At 36.1% G+C, this 13,517-nt stretch overlaps 1 protein-coding gene across 2 annotated transcripts in view; it reads right to left on the reverse strand.

Annotated features, from left to right (window-relative positions):
• tmem131.L (transmembrane protein 131 L homeolog) overlaps positions 1-13,517 on the reverse strand; it is a 119,272-nt gene that overhangs the window by 32,845 nt on the left and 72,910 nt on the right. For both annotated transcript variants that reach the window (XM_018247111.2, XM_018247109.2), the window contains exons 8-13: positions 13,402-13,482; positions 12,167-12,317; positions 12,019-12,075; positions 3,350-3,411; positions 2,331-2,439; positions 1,089-1,197 (exon numbers count right to left, since the gene is read on the reverse strand). In XM_018247111.2, the coding sequence (XP_018102600.1) occupies positions 1,089-1,197; positions 2,331-2,439; positions 3,350-3,411; positions 12,019-12,075; positions 12,167-12,317; positions 13,402-13,482 (569 nt within the window). The remainder of the gene's footprint in view (positions 1-1,088; positions 1,198-2,330; positions 2,440-3,349; positions 3,412-12,018; positions 12,076-12,166; positions 12,318-13,401; positions 13,483-13,517) is intronic.

Consider the following 13,517-nt stretch of genomic DNA (forward strand, 5'->3'; position numbering starts at 1 on the left):
TTCCATGAGTATAATGGCAGGAATGAATTAGATTTGCCTGGTGCTGCACACACACAGGTCATAAGTCACTTGTGTTTGCATTATCTGCCATGTGCATAATGACAGCCAGTGCGCTCTCACTACAAACATAGGACAGGTGTCAAACAGATCAGCCTTTTCAGCTGGCATTTTTACTCTGGTAGATAAAACACACCATGTGACATAGGACTTACAGCAATTAGGCTGCTATGTGCTCCCAAGGGAATAATACAGAGCAACCTGACTTTTGGTGCTCCTAGAGCACTAGGAATCCACGTCTAATAACATACAAAAACACGTTTGCTTTCAGATACCAGTTTGGTGCTGGGTTACTAGCTTTAAATAAAAAACAGATCCCTTTTCATGAACATATTGAGTTTGGCTTATGCAGAAAGGACTATATATAGACTATAATGGTTTTCTTACAATCTGTGGAACCAGGTATGTCTGTGTAAAAAGACAAAAAGGGAGTATATTTTCACTTTAAATCAAATTTGCAATTGTAACATTCTTCAAAGTTCTGTGTATATCCTTCACATTTTAATCTGGGGTGCCATGGACACAAGGATAATGTATTTAACATTTATTACTGTTTGAATCAACTCTTTCTAGCAGCTTTCTAATAAGAAATCTCCAACACCCAGTATACAGCACAAGGATTCCTAGCTGAATAGACTTGACTTGATGGCTGGATACCTAAATACGATCAAATCAATAGGTCACAACCCCTATATAATAAGGGGTGTTGAAAAAGAGACAGAAAGCTCAATGACTGTTAGGGGGACGTTTCTACAAATGCTAGTATGGATGCTGACACATAGTTCTATTCTATGTGTGAGAAACAAATCAAGGTTTTATGTTGGTTTAGAATTCTAAAATGGGTTCCATGTGGCTACAAGTCATTTTTACATACTCCACTGTTTACAGCCCTTCCACTACCATATACTTCGCCCTGCGAGTTAGCTGGTGCATCATGATTGGGGAGGGACAAAATCAAGCATTTTGCTTTTAAAGGGGATGATGTGCAGGTAGTTGTGATGGTCACTTCGCAAAGTGATACTGGTACTAACCCATCCAGAACTTCTGCCTGATATGGAATTTCCAATTTGGAATAACTTTTCTCTTTAGCTTTGACAGTAATTTTTCCAGAAAACTGTGATGGCTTCTTTGCTTTTGATGCTGCAGAAATCAGGAAAAAATTAATGATTCATTTGAATACAAACATGCATTACAGTGAGAGTATAACGAGAATACTGCAGTAATATTCCCAAATAATAAACTTGTTATGCATACACTATGCAGAATTTAGCTGGGCTTCAAATAATAACACAGAAATGCTTCCTGGCATTGTTATGATTGAAATAAAAGGAACAGCTATATTTAAATGCAAATATTAAGGGGCTCATTTATGAAGCCTTGCTTTTTTCTGGTTGAGGTTTTTAGGGGGAAAATTAGAATTTTTTGTGGAAAAATAAAAACTTGAATTTTTAGAGATTTATCATACCCCAAAGCTGCTAAAAATCTGAAAAATACTCAATCTCAAAAATGTTGAAGTAATTCCAAAGTCAATGGAAGATGTCCCTGAATTGTTTCTTGACATCGTGATCTGCCCGGGATAATCCAATCAAAGTTTTGTCTGATAATGCGAAAAAGTCGAGTTTTCGCAGAGAAAATTAGTCAAAATTTAGTTTTCGGAGCGTCAATTACACAATATGAATTGACACTCGACTTTGTTGTGGCGTTTTGTTGTTTTTTTTTTTATAACTTGTATTTATTGTAAATGATAAAGAAAAACACATGAAATACTTGTACATATTTTCGTAAAGCAGAAAGTACAGTGATTATGATTTCGAATATAAAGCATGTCAATAACATTTTAATAACATTTTAAACATTTAGCTCAGTTATGGTTTCTAGCATTGGGGGGAGGACCTATAAGGATCAGTTCAGATAGGAGGTCAGTAGTCTGTTAGTTTGATGACTTCTGGGAGGCGCAGTATCGGGTCGTAACGGTTCTTGTTGTTGTGTTGTTATATATTGGGAAGATTCCATGATCAAAGGGTGATCCTTAAGAACTTCAATATCATACCATGACGTATGTCTAAAGGTGTAGATTGTGAGGCATTTGATGTGTTGTGGGAGATGTCGTTTTGTTGTTTTTAAAGAAAAATTATTAATAAAGGAGTTCAACTTGTGGAAGGGAGTATGGTCAACTTTGTTTTCATTAAAAACAGAGATTCATTTGATTTACAGCAAAAAGCCCCCCCCCCCCGTGATAATAGCAATGGATTAAGAGCCCAGTTAATACTCACCGTCAAAACTGATACTTGCTACTTTGGTGTATTTGCTCTCTGATGCTTTCAGTGTTATTGGTTTGAAGTGCACTGTTACTGCATCATTCTGAGGTGTTGACCGGACACTCTGTACAAAATAAGTAGCGGTTAATTAACAAAAGAAAGGTGAATAGGAGTAAAGCTATAGTGAAGACATCTATGAAGACAGATGAATAACAGAAATGTTAGAGAAAGAATCAGAGCAAAAGGTAAACATCAAACTTAAAATCAGTTTTTAGGAACTATCAAATGCAAACAGTTTGATAAAAAAGATGGATAATATAGTCACCCAAAAGCCTATCCAATTCTTAATTTTAAACAATAATCTCTTTCCCCGGGTTCAAAAATTGGTCGCCCTTGCTGTATCTCCAGAAAAGTCGGCTGAATCCCCAACAAAATCCAAACAGTCTTTTGCATATGCAAATTAGCAAAATTATGGGGGGGGGGAGCTAGAATAAAAAAAAAAAGGTCTGTCAATTTTAAGGGTCAGGCCAGGCACTCAGACGTGGCTGAACCCTTCCTTTAAATCCTTCCTTGTATTCAGTCAGATCCAACACAGAATCCAGACTGTGGTGTATCCCTAAACATTATCCCTGATTTTTTCGACCTGCGTGTTTATTTTTCATCCTATTCCTGTCTATTTCCTATTTCAGAATGTTCACAGGCATAATATTTCCCCCGTCATTTAAATAGAGATGACTACAGGAATGAAATCTGACATGTGTACTCAAGCTTCCACAACTTTGCCAGAGAATAAAAGGGTGTTCAAGGCCATTAACTCACTACAAAAACAACAAAAGCAGGGCAAGTTTGCTATTCTAGATATTAATGTTCATAGCAATCCTCTAAACCCTCAAATAATCTAACCAAGTGGCACAAATGTACACTTTTATTAAGATTCCTTTATTTTCCTATCTGGACAAAGGTTGCCCATTAAACCATATCAGTCCAGTAGTGCCCTATATATATTTTGGTACTAAAACAAAAATATTACTTACAGTTATAGGAACATCTTTCATTCCTGAATTTAAAAGGTGGAGATTTAAAACTTTGGGCACATCTGTGAACAAGAGTAAGAACATTCTGAATTCAGTTGTCCATAAAAATATGATAAATTTATGCGTTGTGTGTTTATAAGTATAGATTCAGTGATTGAGATTTTTGCTTCATTTTTTAATGATAGATAGCAACCGATGTATTCAACTGATATTCATTTTTTTTTTTTTATAGTTTTTGAATAACTGGCTTTTTTTGTCTCTAGCTAACATTTCCATTACTTCTATTCAGGCCCCCTACTATTCATCTTCACGTCTTTCATTCACAGCACTGCCTGGTTGTTACAGTAAATTGGACACTAGCAACAGATAACTGCTTAAGGGTGAAGTACCCCTTTAAAAGAGAAGTAAACCCTAAAAATTAATGTGGCTAAAAATGCCATATTTTATATGCTGAACTTGTTGCACCAGCCTAAAGTTTCAGCTTCTCAATAGCAGCAATGATCCAGGACTTCATACTTGTCACAGAAAGTCACCATCTTGGAAAGTGTCTGCGACACTCACATGCTCAGTGGGCTCTGAGCAGCTGTTGAGAAGCTAAGCTTAGGGGTCGTCACAAGCAGAAAATTAAGTTGGCCTGTAATATAAGTACTAAAGATAATGGATAGCACACACGATTTGAAAAGCAAAATTAATTTATTACAAAAAGGAAGAAAAAAATGAGCAAAAATAATATACAAAACATAATTAAAATAAAAGATAAAAGAATATGGGCTTATCTTTTATTTTAATTCTTTTTTGTATTTTATTTTTGCTCATTTTTGCTCATATTTTTGTAATAAATTAATTTTGCTTTTCAAATCGGGTGTGCTATCCATTATCTTTAGTAGTTGCATTTCGTTATGGAGACCCTTATGGGGAGTCACCTATGGATTAGCACCCCTTCTCCTCTCCTTTTGGCCTGTAATATAAGCTGATGCTACAAGGCTGATTATTAAATTATGATGCTTATTGAACTGGTTTTTGTGCTGCCATGTAGTAATTACAAAATTTAGTTTAAAAATACAATAATTTAATTAGAAACTTTCCGATTAATTCATTTATAATAAATGTATTGGTGTATAATAAATAAAGTCATAAGAGCTGTGATTAATTTAATTTAGTACTGTGTTAATATCAATTAAATACACTTAAAAAATGGTAATTTATGTTAAAAAACATTTTAAATCTATTTCTATATTTAAACCTCTTGGAATCAATGTTTTAAGTTTGTGAATCCAATATGTTTCTTCTCGTGATATCATCTGTATGATATCACTCCCTCTCCAATGGTTTTTCTTTTGTACTATGCCCACAAACTTTAAGAGAGAGGGATCAGCATTGTGGTGGGTTTTAAAATGGGCTGATACACTGTGGGGTACATTTACTTTGCTCGAGTGAAGGAATAGAATAAAAAAAACTTCGAATTTCAAATTTTTTTTTGGCTACTTCGACATTCGACTACGAATCGAACTAAAAACATTTGAATATTCGACCATTCGATAGTCGAAGTACTGTCTCTTTAAAAAAAATTTGACCCCCTACTTCGCTACCTAAAACCTACCGAACCTCAATGTTAGCCTATGGGGAAGGTCATTTCTAAGGTTTTTTTTGGTCGTAGAAAAATTGTTCGATCGATTGATTAAAATCCTTCGAATCGTTCGATTCAAAGGATTTAATCGTTCGATCGAATGATTTTTCATTCGATGGAACTAATTGCAGTAAATCCTTCGACTTTGAATATCGAAGTCGAAGGATTTACCTTCGGCAAGCGAATATCGAGGGTTAATTAACCCTCGATATTCGACCATATGTAAATCTGCCCGTGTGTGTTAGTAATCCTTTTTTAATATTGTTCATATGTTCTCTTATTCTAGTTTTCAATGTTCTGTTAGTTCTTCCTATATATTGTATGTTGCAAGGACACTGTAATAAATCAATAACATTATTGCTGTTGCACGTTATAAGTGATTTTATAGTAAATTCTTCTTTAGTTACCCCCTCCACACTCCACACCCTCTTGGACTCTCTTTCTTTCTTTCTTTCTTTCTTTCCTCTCCCCTCTGACGTATTTCCTTTATTGTTTTTCCTTTTTTTTATTTTTTACTGACTATGTATAATTTTTGAGTCCTTTACGGGACACTGTCTGTCTTGTTTTTTGTGTGTGAGAAAACCAATAAAAACACTTTTAAAAAAAAAAAAAAAATTCTTCTTTAGTTGTATTTGATTGGAATTTTGTTAATTTGCTTTTGTTAACTTTACTTGTTTTACGTCCTTTGCAGGTTCTGCAAGTGAAAAATCCGTTTGTATTTTCTTTGGAAAATGGATTTGATGTTCCTTTCTGATCTGCGGGTGGTCAACAGCTTGGTGCTAATATTTGTTTGATTATATTGGGTTTTTTATAAATAATTTGAGGGTTTTTTGATAGATGTTCTTGTAGATCTTTGTCTTTTTGAAGGATATGCCAATGTTTTTTTATTATTGCTTCCAGGTTTTTATTTGAATTGTTATAGGTTGTAATAAATGAAATAAAATTGTTTGATTTGTTTTTCACTGTGTTGTTATTTATTAATTTGTTTCCGTCCTTTTTGTCACTTAAGGATTTTGCTTCATTAAGGGGCAGATTTATCAAGGGTCGAATTTCGAAGATAAAAATACTTCGAAATTCGACCATCGAAGTAAAATACTTTATATCGAATTCGAACTTTTTTTCATCGAATTTGGCTATTCTGCGGTCAAAGTAAAATCGAACGATTAAATCTTCGAATCGTATCGTATGATTTTTACTTCGACTTCAAAAACTTACAAAAACGATGTAGAAGGTCCCCATAGGCTAACATAGCACTTCGGCAGGTTTAATTTGGAGAAGTATTGAAGTCTAAGTTTTTTTTAAAGAGACAGTACTTTAATTATCGAATAATCAAACGATTTTTACTTCGAATCGAAGTCAAAGTAAATTCAAAGTCGTAGTATCCTATTCGATGGTCGAAGTATCCAAAAATTTACTTAGAATTTCCAATTTTTTTACTTTGAAAATTCCCTCTAATTCACTTCGACCCTTGACAAATCTGCCCCTAATTGTTTTTTCATTATATCCTTTATCAGTAAATTGGTTACTTAGAATTTGACATTCCTTTTCATAGTCACTTGGTTTGCTACAATTCCTTTTTATTCTATTAAACTGACTGTATGGTATATTGTTTAGCCATTTTTTTATGGTGGCAGCTACTTTTAAGGATGAATCCATTGCGGTCGGTGGGTTTTCTATATAGACTTGTTTTGAATTTCCCATTTTCCAAAGTTATAAAATTTACATTTTTAGTGCTATAATTGCTTGTCAGATGAATATTCAGGTTATTTTTGTTAAGGTCATCTATGTAGCGTTTCCAGACAATAAGACCTTTATTTCCACTAATATTTTCATTTTTGGTCAGTAAAGGCAAAATATGTTTTTGTTCCCAATATCCCATAAAAAGATTTGCAGAACTAGGTGCAAAACGAGTTCCCATCGCTGTCCCTTTAACTTGCAAAAAATAGTTGTTTTCGAACCAGAAATAGTTTTTAGTGAGTATGAATTCTATACTTTTTAATAAAAATTATTTTTGAATATCTTCAAGTGATGGATCCTCTTCCAAATAATTTTTTACTGCTGAAATTCCCAAATCATGATTAATGATGGTGTATAATGTTGTGACATCACAAGTTCCTAATATATAACCTTTTTTCCAGGGAATATTATTAATGAATTTGAAGCCACATCCGGATATAATAGGACGTCCTGGCTTTTTTATTTCATCTTTGTGAATTTTCGGTAGAATGTATATTACCGGAGTTTTAGGGTGATTTACTTTAAGATAATTAAATTAGTTTTTATTGAGGTTTCCTTCGTCTTTGGCTTTATTTAGTAAACTTAATAATTCACTTTTGTAGTCAGTGGTGGGGTTATTTCTTAACTTTTTATATGTTTGTGTACAGGGCCTGGTCACGCCGGCCAGGCGCCCCAGGCAACCCAGCCAGCCGTGGCGCCCTTCCACCGTGCACGCAGGAAGTACGTGCACATGTGTGCTGACTGACGGGCACCCCCTTCCGGTAAGCTCTCCTCCTGTACGCGCACGCGCACAAACAGTATGCAGGACTGAAGAGGAGAGGAGCGCACTCAACCGGACTAGGGGTAGGAAGTGGAGAAAGGTATGTGCCTGGCGCCCTCCAAGCTTTGTGCTCTAGGCACGTGCCTACTCTGCCTACCCCTAGTTCCGGCCCTGTTTGTGTATCCGAAAGTTGTTTATTAATTTCACTTATGTAATTGTCCCTTGATAGGACAACTATTCCTCCTCCTTTATCTGCTTGTTTGATTACAATGCTTTTATCATTCTGTAAATCCGGATTTACGGAATGATAAAAGGAAGGAAGAACTAACATTGAAAACTAGAATAAGAGAACATATGAACAATGTTAAAAAAAGAATTACTAACACATAGTGTATCGGCTCATTTTAAAACCCACCACAATGCTGATCCCTCTCTTAAAGTTTGTGGGCATAGTACAAAAGAAAAGCCATTGGAGAGGGAGTGATATCATACAGATAATATCAGGAGAAGAAACATATTGGATTCACAAACTTAAAACATTGACTCCAAGAGGTTTAAATATAGAAATAGATTTAAAATGTTTTTTAACATAAATTACAGTTTTTTAAGTGTATTTAATTGATATTAACACAGTACTAAATTAAATTGATCACAGCTCTTATGACTTTATTTATTATACACCAATTCATTTATTATATATGAATTAATCGGAAAGTTTCTAATTAAATTATTGTATTTTTAAGCAAAATTTTGTATTTTTAAAAACAAATTAATTATTGAAAATTGCCAATTAGGCTAATGAGTTGATCATGCGACCTATTTAACCTGTGCCGTAATGTAACACGTGTGATGCCCCTGAGGAAGTATCTTGAGATATGAAACACGTTGGGCTTGTATTATTTTTCAATAAACCTTTCTAAAATCTATCCCATAGCATCTGCCTTATTGAATTACCCCAATTACCCACAGACCGCTGAGCTGACAAGACTGGGAGACTGTGAGAGGTCAAACTATTGTGGAACTACAACACGCTGACTATCCTGCAAAGACGCCGCCATTATCCAAACTTGAAGCCGGTTCCATAGAAGCCTGCCTGCCAGCGTGCGCTGATCCAGAGCGCAACTCCGCTCCTCAGCGATCATCTGGAAACAGATGAGTAGCGAACTTCTGAGAGAGATCTGCATCTATTTAACTAAAGTGTAAATGGCCCGCAGGGCCTTTTCTGTAGTTTCGGCGATACATCATCATTTGAAGCATTTGTATTGTTGAACCGCACTGAAGTCGGCTCCATAGAAGCCTGCCTGCTAGTGTGCGCTTATCCACAGCGCAACTCCGACCCTCAACGATCCCCTATCGACAACATTTGCAGAAAGAATACTTTCATGCCTATATTTATGGGACAACAATGTGAGTGGTTCTAATTATTTATATAATACCTAAACAAGACATACTACACTATACATTGCTTCCTTTTTTAGGTTTTTGGGGACACATTGATTAGCAGATATCAGCGCACTGAACCTCATTTAAATTTAAGACACACTTATAACCTTAAAGAGGAACTCCGGCTTCCAAACCAAAATTTGATAAAGAGGCCCACATAACACAGAAACCCCTAATATACCCATCACCGTTAACTATTTATTCAAAAAGTATGAATAAATGCCATTTTCTATGCTAAAATCCAGCTGTTTAACAGTTCTTCTCTTTCTGCATCATTTGAAATCCAGGCAGGGAAGGAGGGACTTAAAGGAACAGTTCAGTGTGAAAATAAAAACTGGGTAAATAGATAGGCTGTGCAAAATAAAAAATGTTTCTAATATAGTTAGTTAGCCAAAAATGTAATGTATAAAGGCTGGAGTGAACAGATGTCTAATAAAACAGCCAGAATCGAACTTCCTGCTTTTCAGCTCTATAACTCTGAGCTAGTCAGCGACTTTTGCACAGCCTATTATTTACCCAGTTTTTATTTTTACACTGAACAATTCCTTTAACACTGATGTTACAAACCGTAACAACTTCTCCACTGCTTACAGACAACATGAAGGAACTACATAACCCACAATGCATTCCACTGTGATGTTCCTTTCCTTATTGAAATTGTGGGGTTTGAAGGATGCAGGCGAAGGAGAGATGGCTGTTGATACAATGTAACAGTAGTCAGCTCAGCAAAGCAGTAGGCCAGCTCAGCAGGAGAGCTAGGGGCTAGGTTTAAGGAACTGTCAGAAACCATTAAATATCATGAAAAGTCTGCATATTTTTTAATTGATGTCTATTGCAAAGTTGCTTGAAATTATGTTTACTTTTCAAAAAGTTCAAGTTCGTTTTTGTGGAGTTCCCCTTTAAAACAATCAGCTCTCTAAATTCCATGAATATTAATGTTGCTCAAAGTTGCAGTTTATTCCAATGTGCAAAAGTGTTTGAGAAGTTCCATGTTGTCTAGCTGGCCAAGAGGGCCTGTTTTGATATGATGATTGACTTCCACAGCCTGCCATATCTATGTCTTCATCATGCCAGCTCATTTTCCTGCACTGCCTTTTATCCGACTAGAGTGATCTAGCAGATTGCAGCAACATTCTCTAGAAATAGAAGGTTGCACAGCTACCTTAGGAAAACTTCCTAAATCATTTTAGGGCAGTGACACCGGTGAAGATCCAGGGGGAGATTAGTTACTCACCAAAAAAATCTCCCCTACTTTGGGCGATTAATTTCGCCAAATGCCTTCCAACCGGCCAGAATACGAATCGCCAGTGGGATGGCATACATTTCCGAAGTCGCCTGAAGTTGCCTCACGAGGAAACTTCGGAAATCTGAAGTGATTCCTAAGCCACCCCGCCGGCGATTTGTTTTATTGGTGGGAAGGCATTTCAGGGAGATTAGTCACCCGAAGAAGAGAAGATTTGTCGCTGGGCAACTAATCTCCCCTGAATTTTCACGTATGCCACCACCCTTAAGGGAGGATGATTCCAATATCCAAAACTGATATGAAACAGATAAAGTAAAGGGATAATCAATTGGGGGAGGGTACCAAGTCTGTGCTCCTCTGTCACAGGAGCTTAAAAGCATAAGGGTAGTGTAAAAGGGAAGATAATTTGCATTAGGAATGGAGACTACATGTCCCAGTACAGAGATTTATCTTTTGATCAGAGCAGCAAAATCAGAATAGGTACTTTTGTACTGGACAGCCCAAGGCAAAGGGAATAGGCAACAACCATATACATGCTCCACAATGAAGCAAATTTGTCTCTACACCAAAGTGTGTGTAAAGGCTCCTGATATTTTCATCATTAACACCCCCCCCCCCCCAACATCCATTTATATTCACTTTTAAATTGTGGGCTCCAAGTGGTGTAAATACAGGCAGAGGAGGGAAGCAGCCTCAGTACCTTTTAGGCTGGTGGCACACGGTAACATTCAGGGGAGATTAGTCGTCTCCTCTTTGGGCGACTAATCTGCCCGCAATGCCTTAGGAGGGCATACGTAGCTCTTTGTTTTCTGAAGACACCCGAAGTTTCCTTGTGAGGCAAAATGAAGCGCTACATATGCCATCCCGCCGGCGATTCCCATTCTTTCCGGAGTGTCTGTGGTGTAACACTGGACACTGATTGGGGAATTTTGTTAGACAGATATTTATACAATGTGTTTTGGCCACTCTAAATCGAAGCGGTTGTCAGTTTACACTACTTGTGCACACACTTGCGGTTTATTTGATGTACTATCTATCTACGTATAACCAGCACCCAGGCATTGGCTACTGATTGGATTTTTGAGTGCACCAGCTTATAGTTTTGTGTGTGTATATATGTATATGTATATATACACACACACACATATATATATATATATATATATATATATATATATATATATATATATATATATATATATATATATATATATATATATATATATATATATATACATATATACACACATACCAAGCAACCGTTGCTTGTTTTGTATTCTCCTGACGAAGATCCCAGTGAGGGATCGAAACATTTAGTCAATACATTTTTATTTTGCTTGCATAAAACAAGTCCCGTGAGTATCGATATTCCTCAAACAAGCTATCTATTCCATTATTGCAGGCACCCGGGCATTTGTTCAGGTGTTCTCAAGCTATTTTTACTGTGACATCCAGAACATCTTCTTGTTCATTTATGTGACTGTGATAAATCTGTGCATCTCATGGAAAGGTGACTTTACTCTCACAAATGTTCTATTTATTACACTAAACCATACTAAGTAGCATGGATGTACAATAAGGTCACACTGATACCTGTCAAATGACAAATAAAAGGGTCTCAGATAAAACAGCCTAGTTATACAATGAATAACTTGCAACAGTAAAGGCATTTATTTGGAATGTACATTCCAAAAAAAAATGTCTCATTCAAAACATATCTTTGCATTTAGATATGTTAAAAAAAAAGACAAATAGCGAAGGGATGTCTATCACGAAGAATTATTTGTTATAATTTTGTCTTAACACCTACTACAAAAATACGTGTTCATTTATTTACATAGAATAAGAATTTTTCCTACCTTGTGTTCGCAATGTACCAAAATCTAACATCTCTGTTGAGGAATATATCCCAGGAGCTGAAATGACACATAAAAACCCTCAATTTAAAAACTTGCTAGCAAAGTATAGAAGCCTAACATGAGAGAGAGATGGCTTAGTCAAACAAACCTGTGGTGACTTCTACCTCCACAGGTAGTATAATAAACTCTGTGCTGTCCGAGGCATTTGTTTTAATCCTTATAAACGCAGTATGATTGTCGGCTTCTCGGGAAGAGAAGCTTGCACGCATTACACCTTTTGTTTCATAGGGTGGGATTTCCTGAAAAGCGGAACACAAATATACAGTATACAGGTCACTTTAGTGGACCACAATGAATTTTTTTTTTCATCTCTAATATATCCTTTACTCATAATAAGATTAAACCAAATTGTGCTGTCCTTTTGATCTGATCTTGCTGTGCTGTCAGTAAGCATGCCTGAAATGTTGAATCTACAGTCCTGGCAGAACCATAGCATTTTTGTTGCATGGCAAGAAAGGGGTTAAACACAAAGGAATTTAAACTTGGGCGTTCCCCATGTCATTTGTTCCCCTGCTGTGAATCTTTCCAAGAAATAAGGCAGTCTGTTCTATCCAATCAATTTTACTCTCCCTGTGGCAAGGAAGTGCCAAACACAGGTGGAACACAACTTAATGCATCCCACCTCCACTCAGCTATTTCCTATGGCAGAGTGACTAGAAACTGATTGAAAAGAACAGGCTGGTACATTCTAGCATCTGTAGACTATCAGCAACTAATTTATCAATTATAACAGCCTAAAATGAAACTCAGGGGTTCTTATCAACAAGGCCAAAAATAAGAAATATATCAACTAATGTATCAGATAAGAACAGGTTACAGAACTAGTGACCCCAACACACAACAGCTGCTCCAAGGAGACTTGAGAAAGTGGGGGGAAAAACTTTAGACCTTATAGAATATTTTTAAATAACAGGATAGGAAAAATAGAACAAAAAAATTAAAATAAAGAATTGCTGAAAACAACTGAACTGAAAAATGTTTGTGGGAGGAGAACAACCCCATTTAGTGACTTGCCTTTTTGTCCCTTTGTAACATGAAATGAATTCCAGTTGAACCAGAAAGTAAACATGAAATCACTATTTGCCTTTGAGGTTCTTTCCTAGTCACTTTCCAGTGTACAATATAAGCACAATAAGTTTATCCAAAACAGAAAAAAACTAATAAGTAAAGGGATGTGTAAATGGCATACATATTTATTGGCTAGGTACATACACTGGCCATACTACAGCACTGGTGCGTTAACCTTTAAATTGATTTTAATACACAGCAGGCTCTATTAAAATGTGTTATTAATTATTATTGGGCCTAGGTAGAGATACTTACCCACAGCTTCCTAGTACCCCCCTGCTGACCCGTTGGAAGCTCCAAGTGCAAGTCACCCCCACTGGAATACATCTCTACAACCTGTTAAACAAAATTCTAATATGACTTACATGAAC

Source organism: Xenopus laevis, chromosome 2L (genome assembly GCF_017654675.1).
Source record: "Xenopus laevis strain J_2021 chromosome 2L, Xenopus_laevis_v10.1, whole genome shotgun sequence".
NCBI lineage: Eukaryota > Metazoa > Chordata > Amphibia > Anura > Pipidae > Xenopus > Xenopus laevis.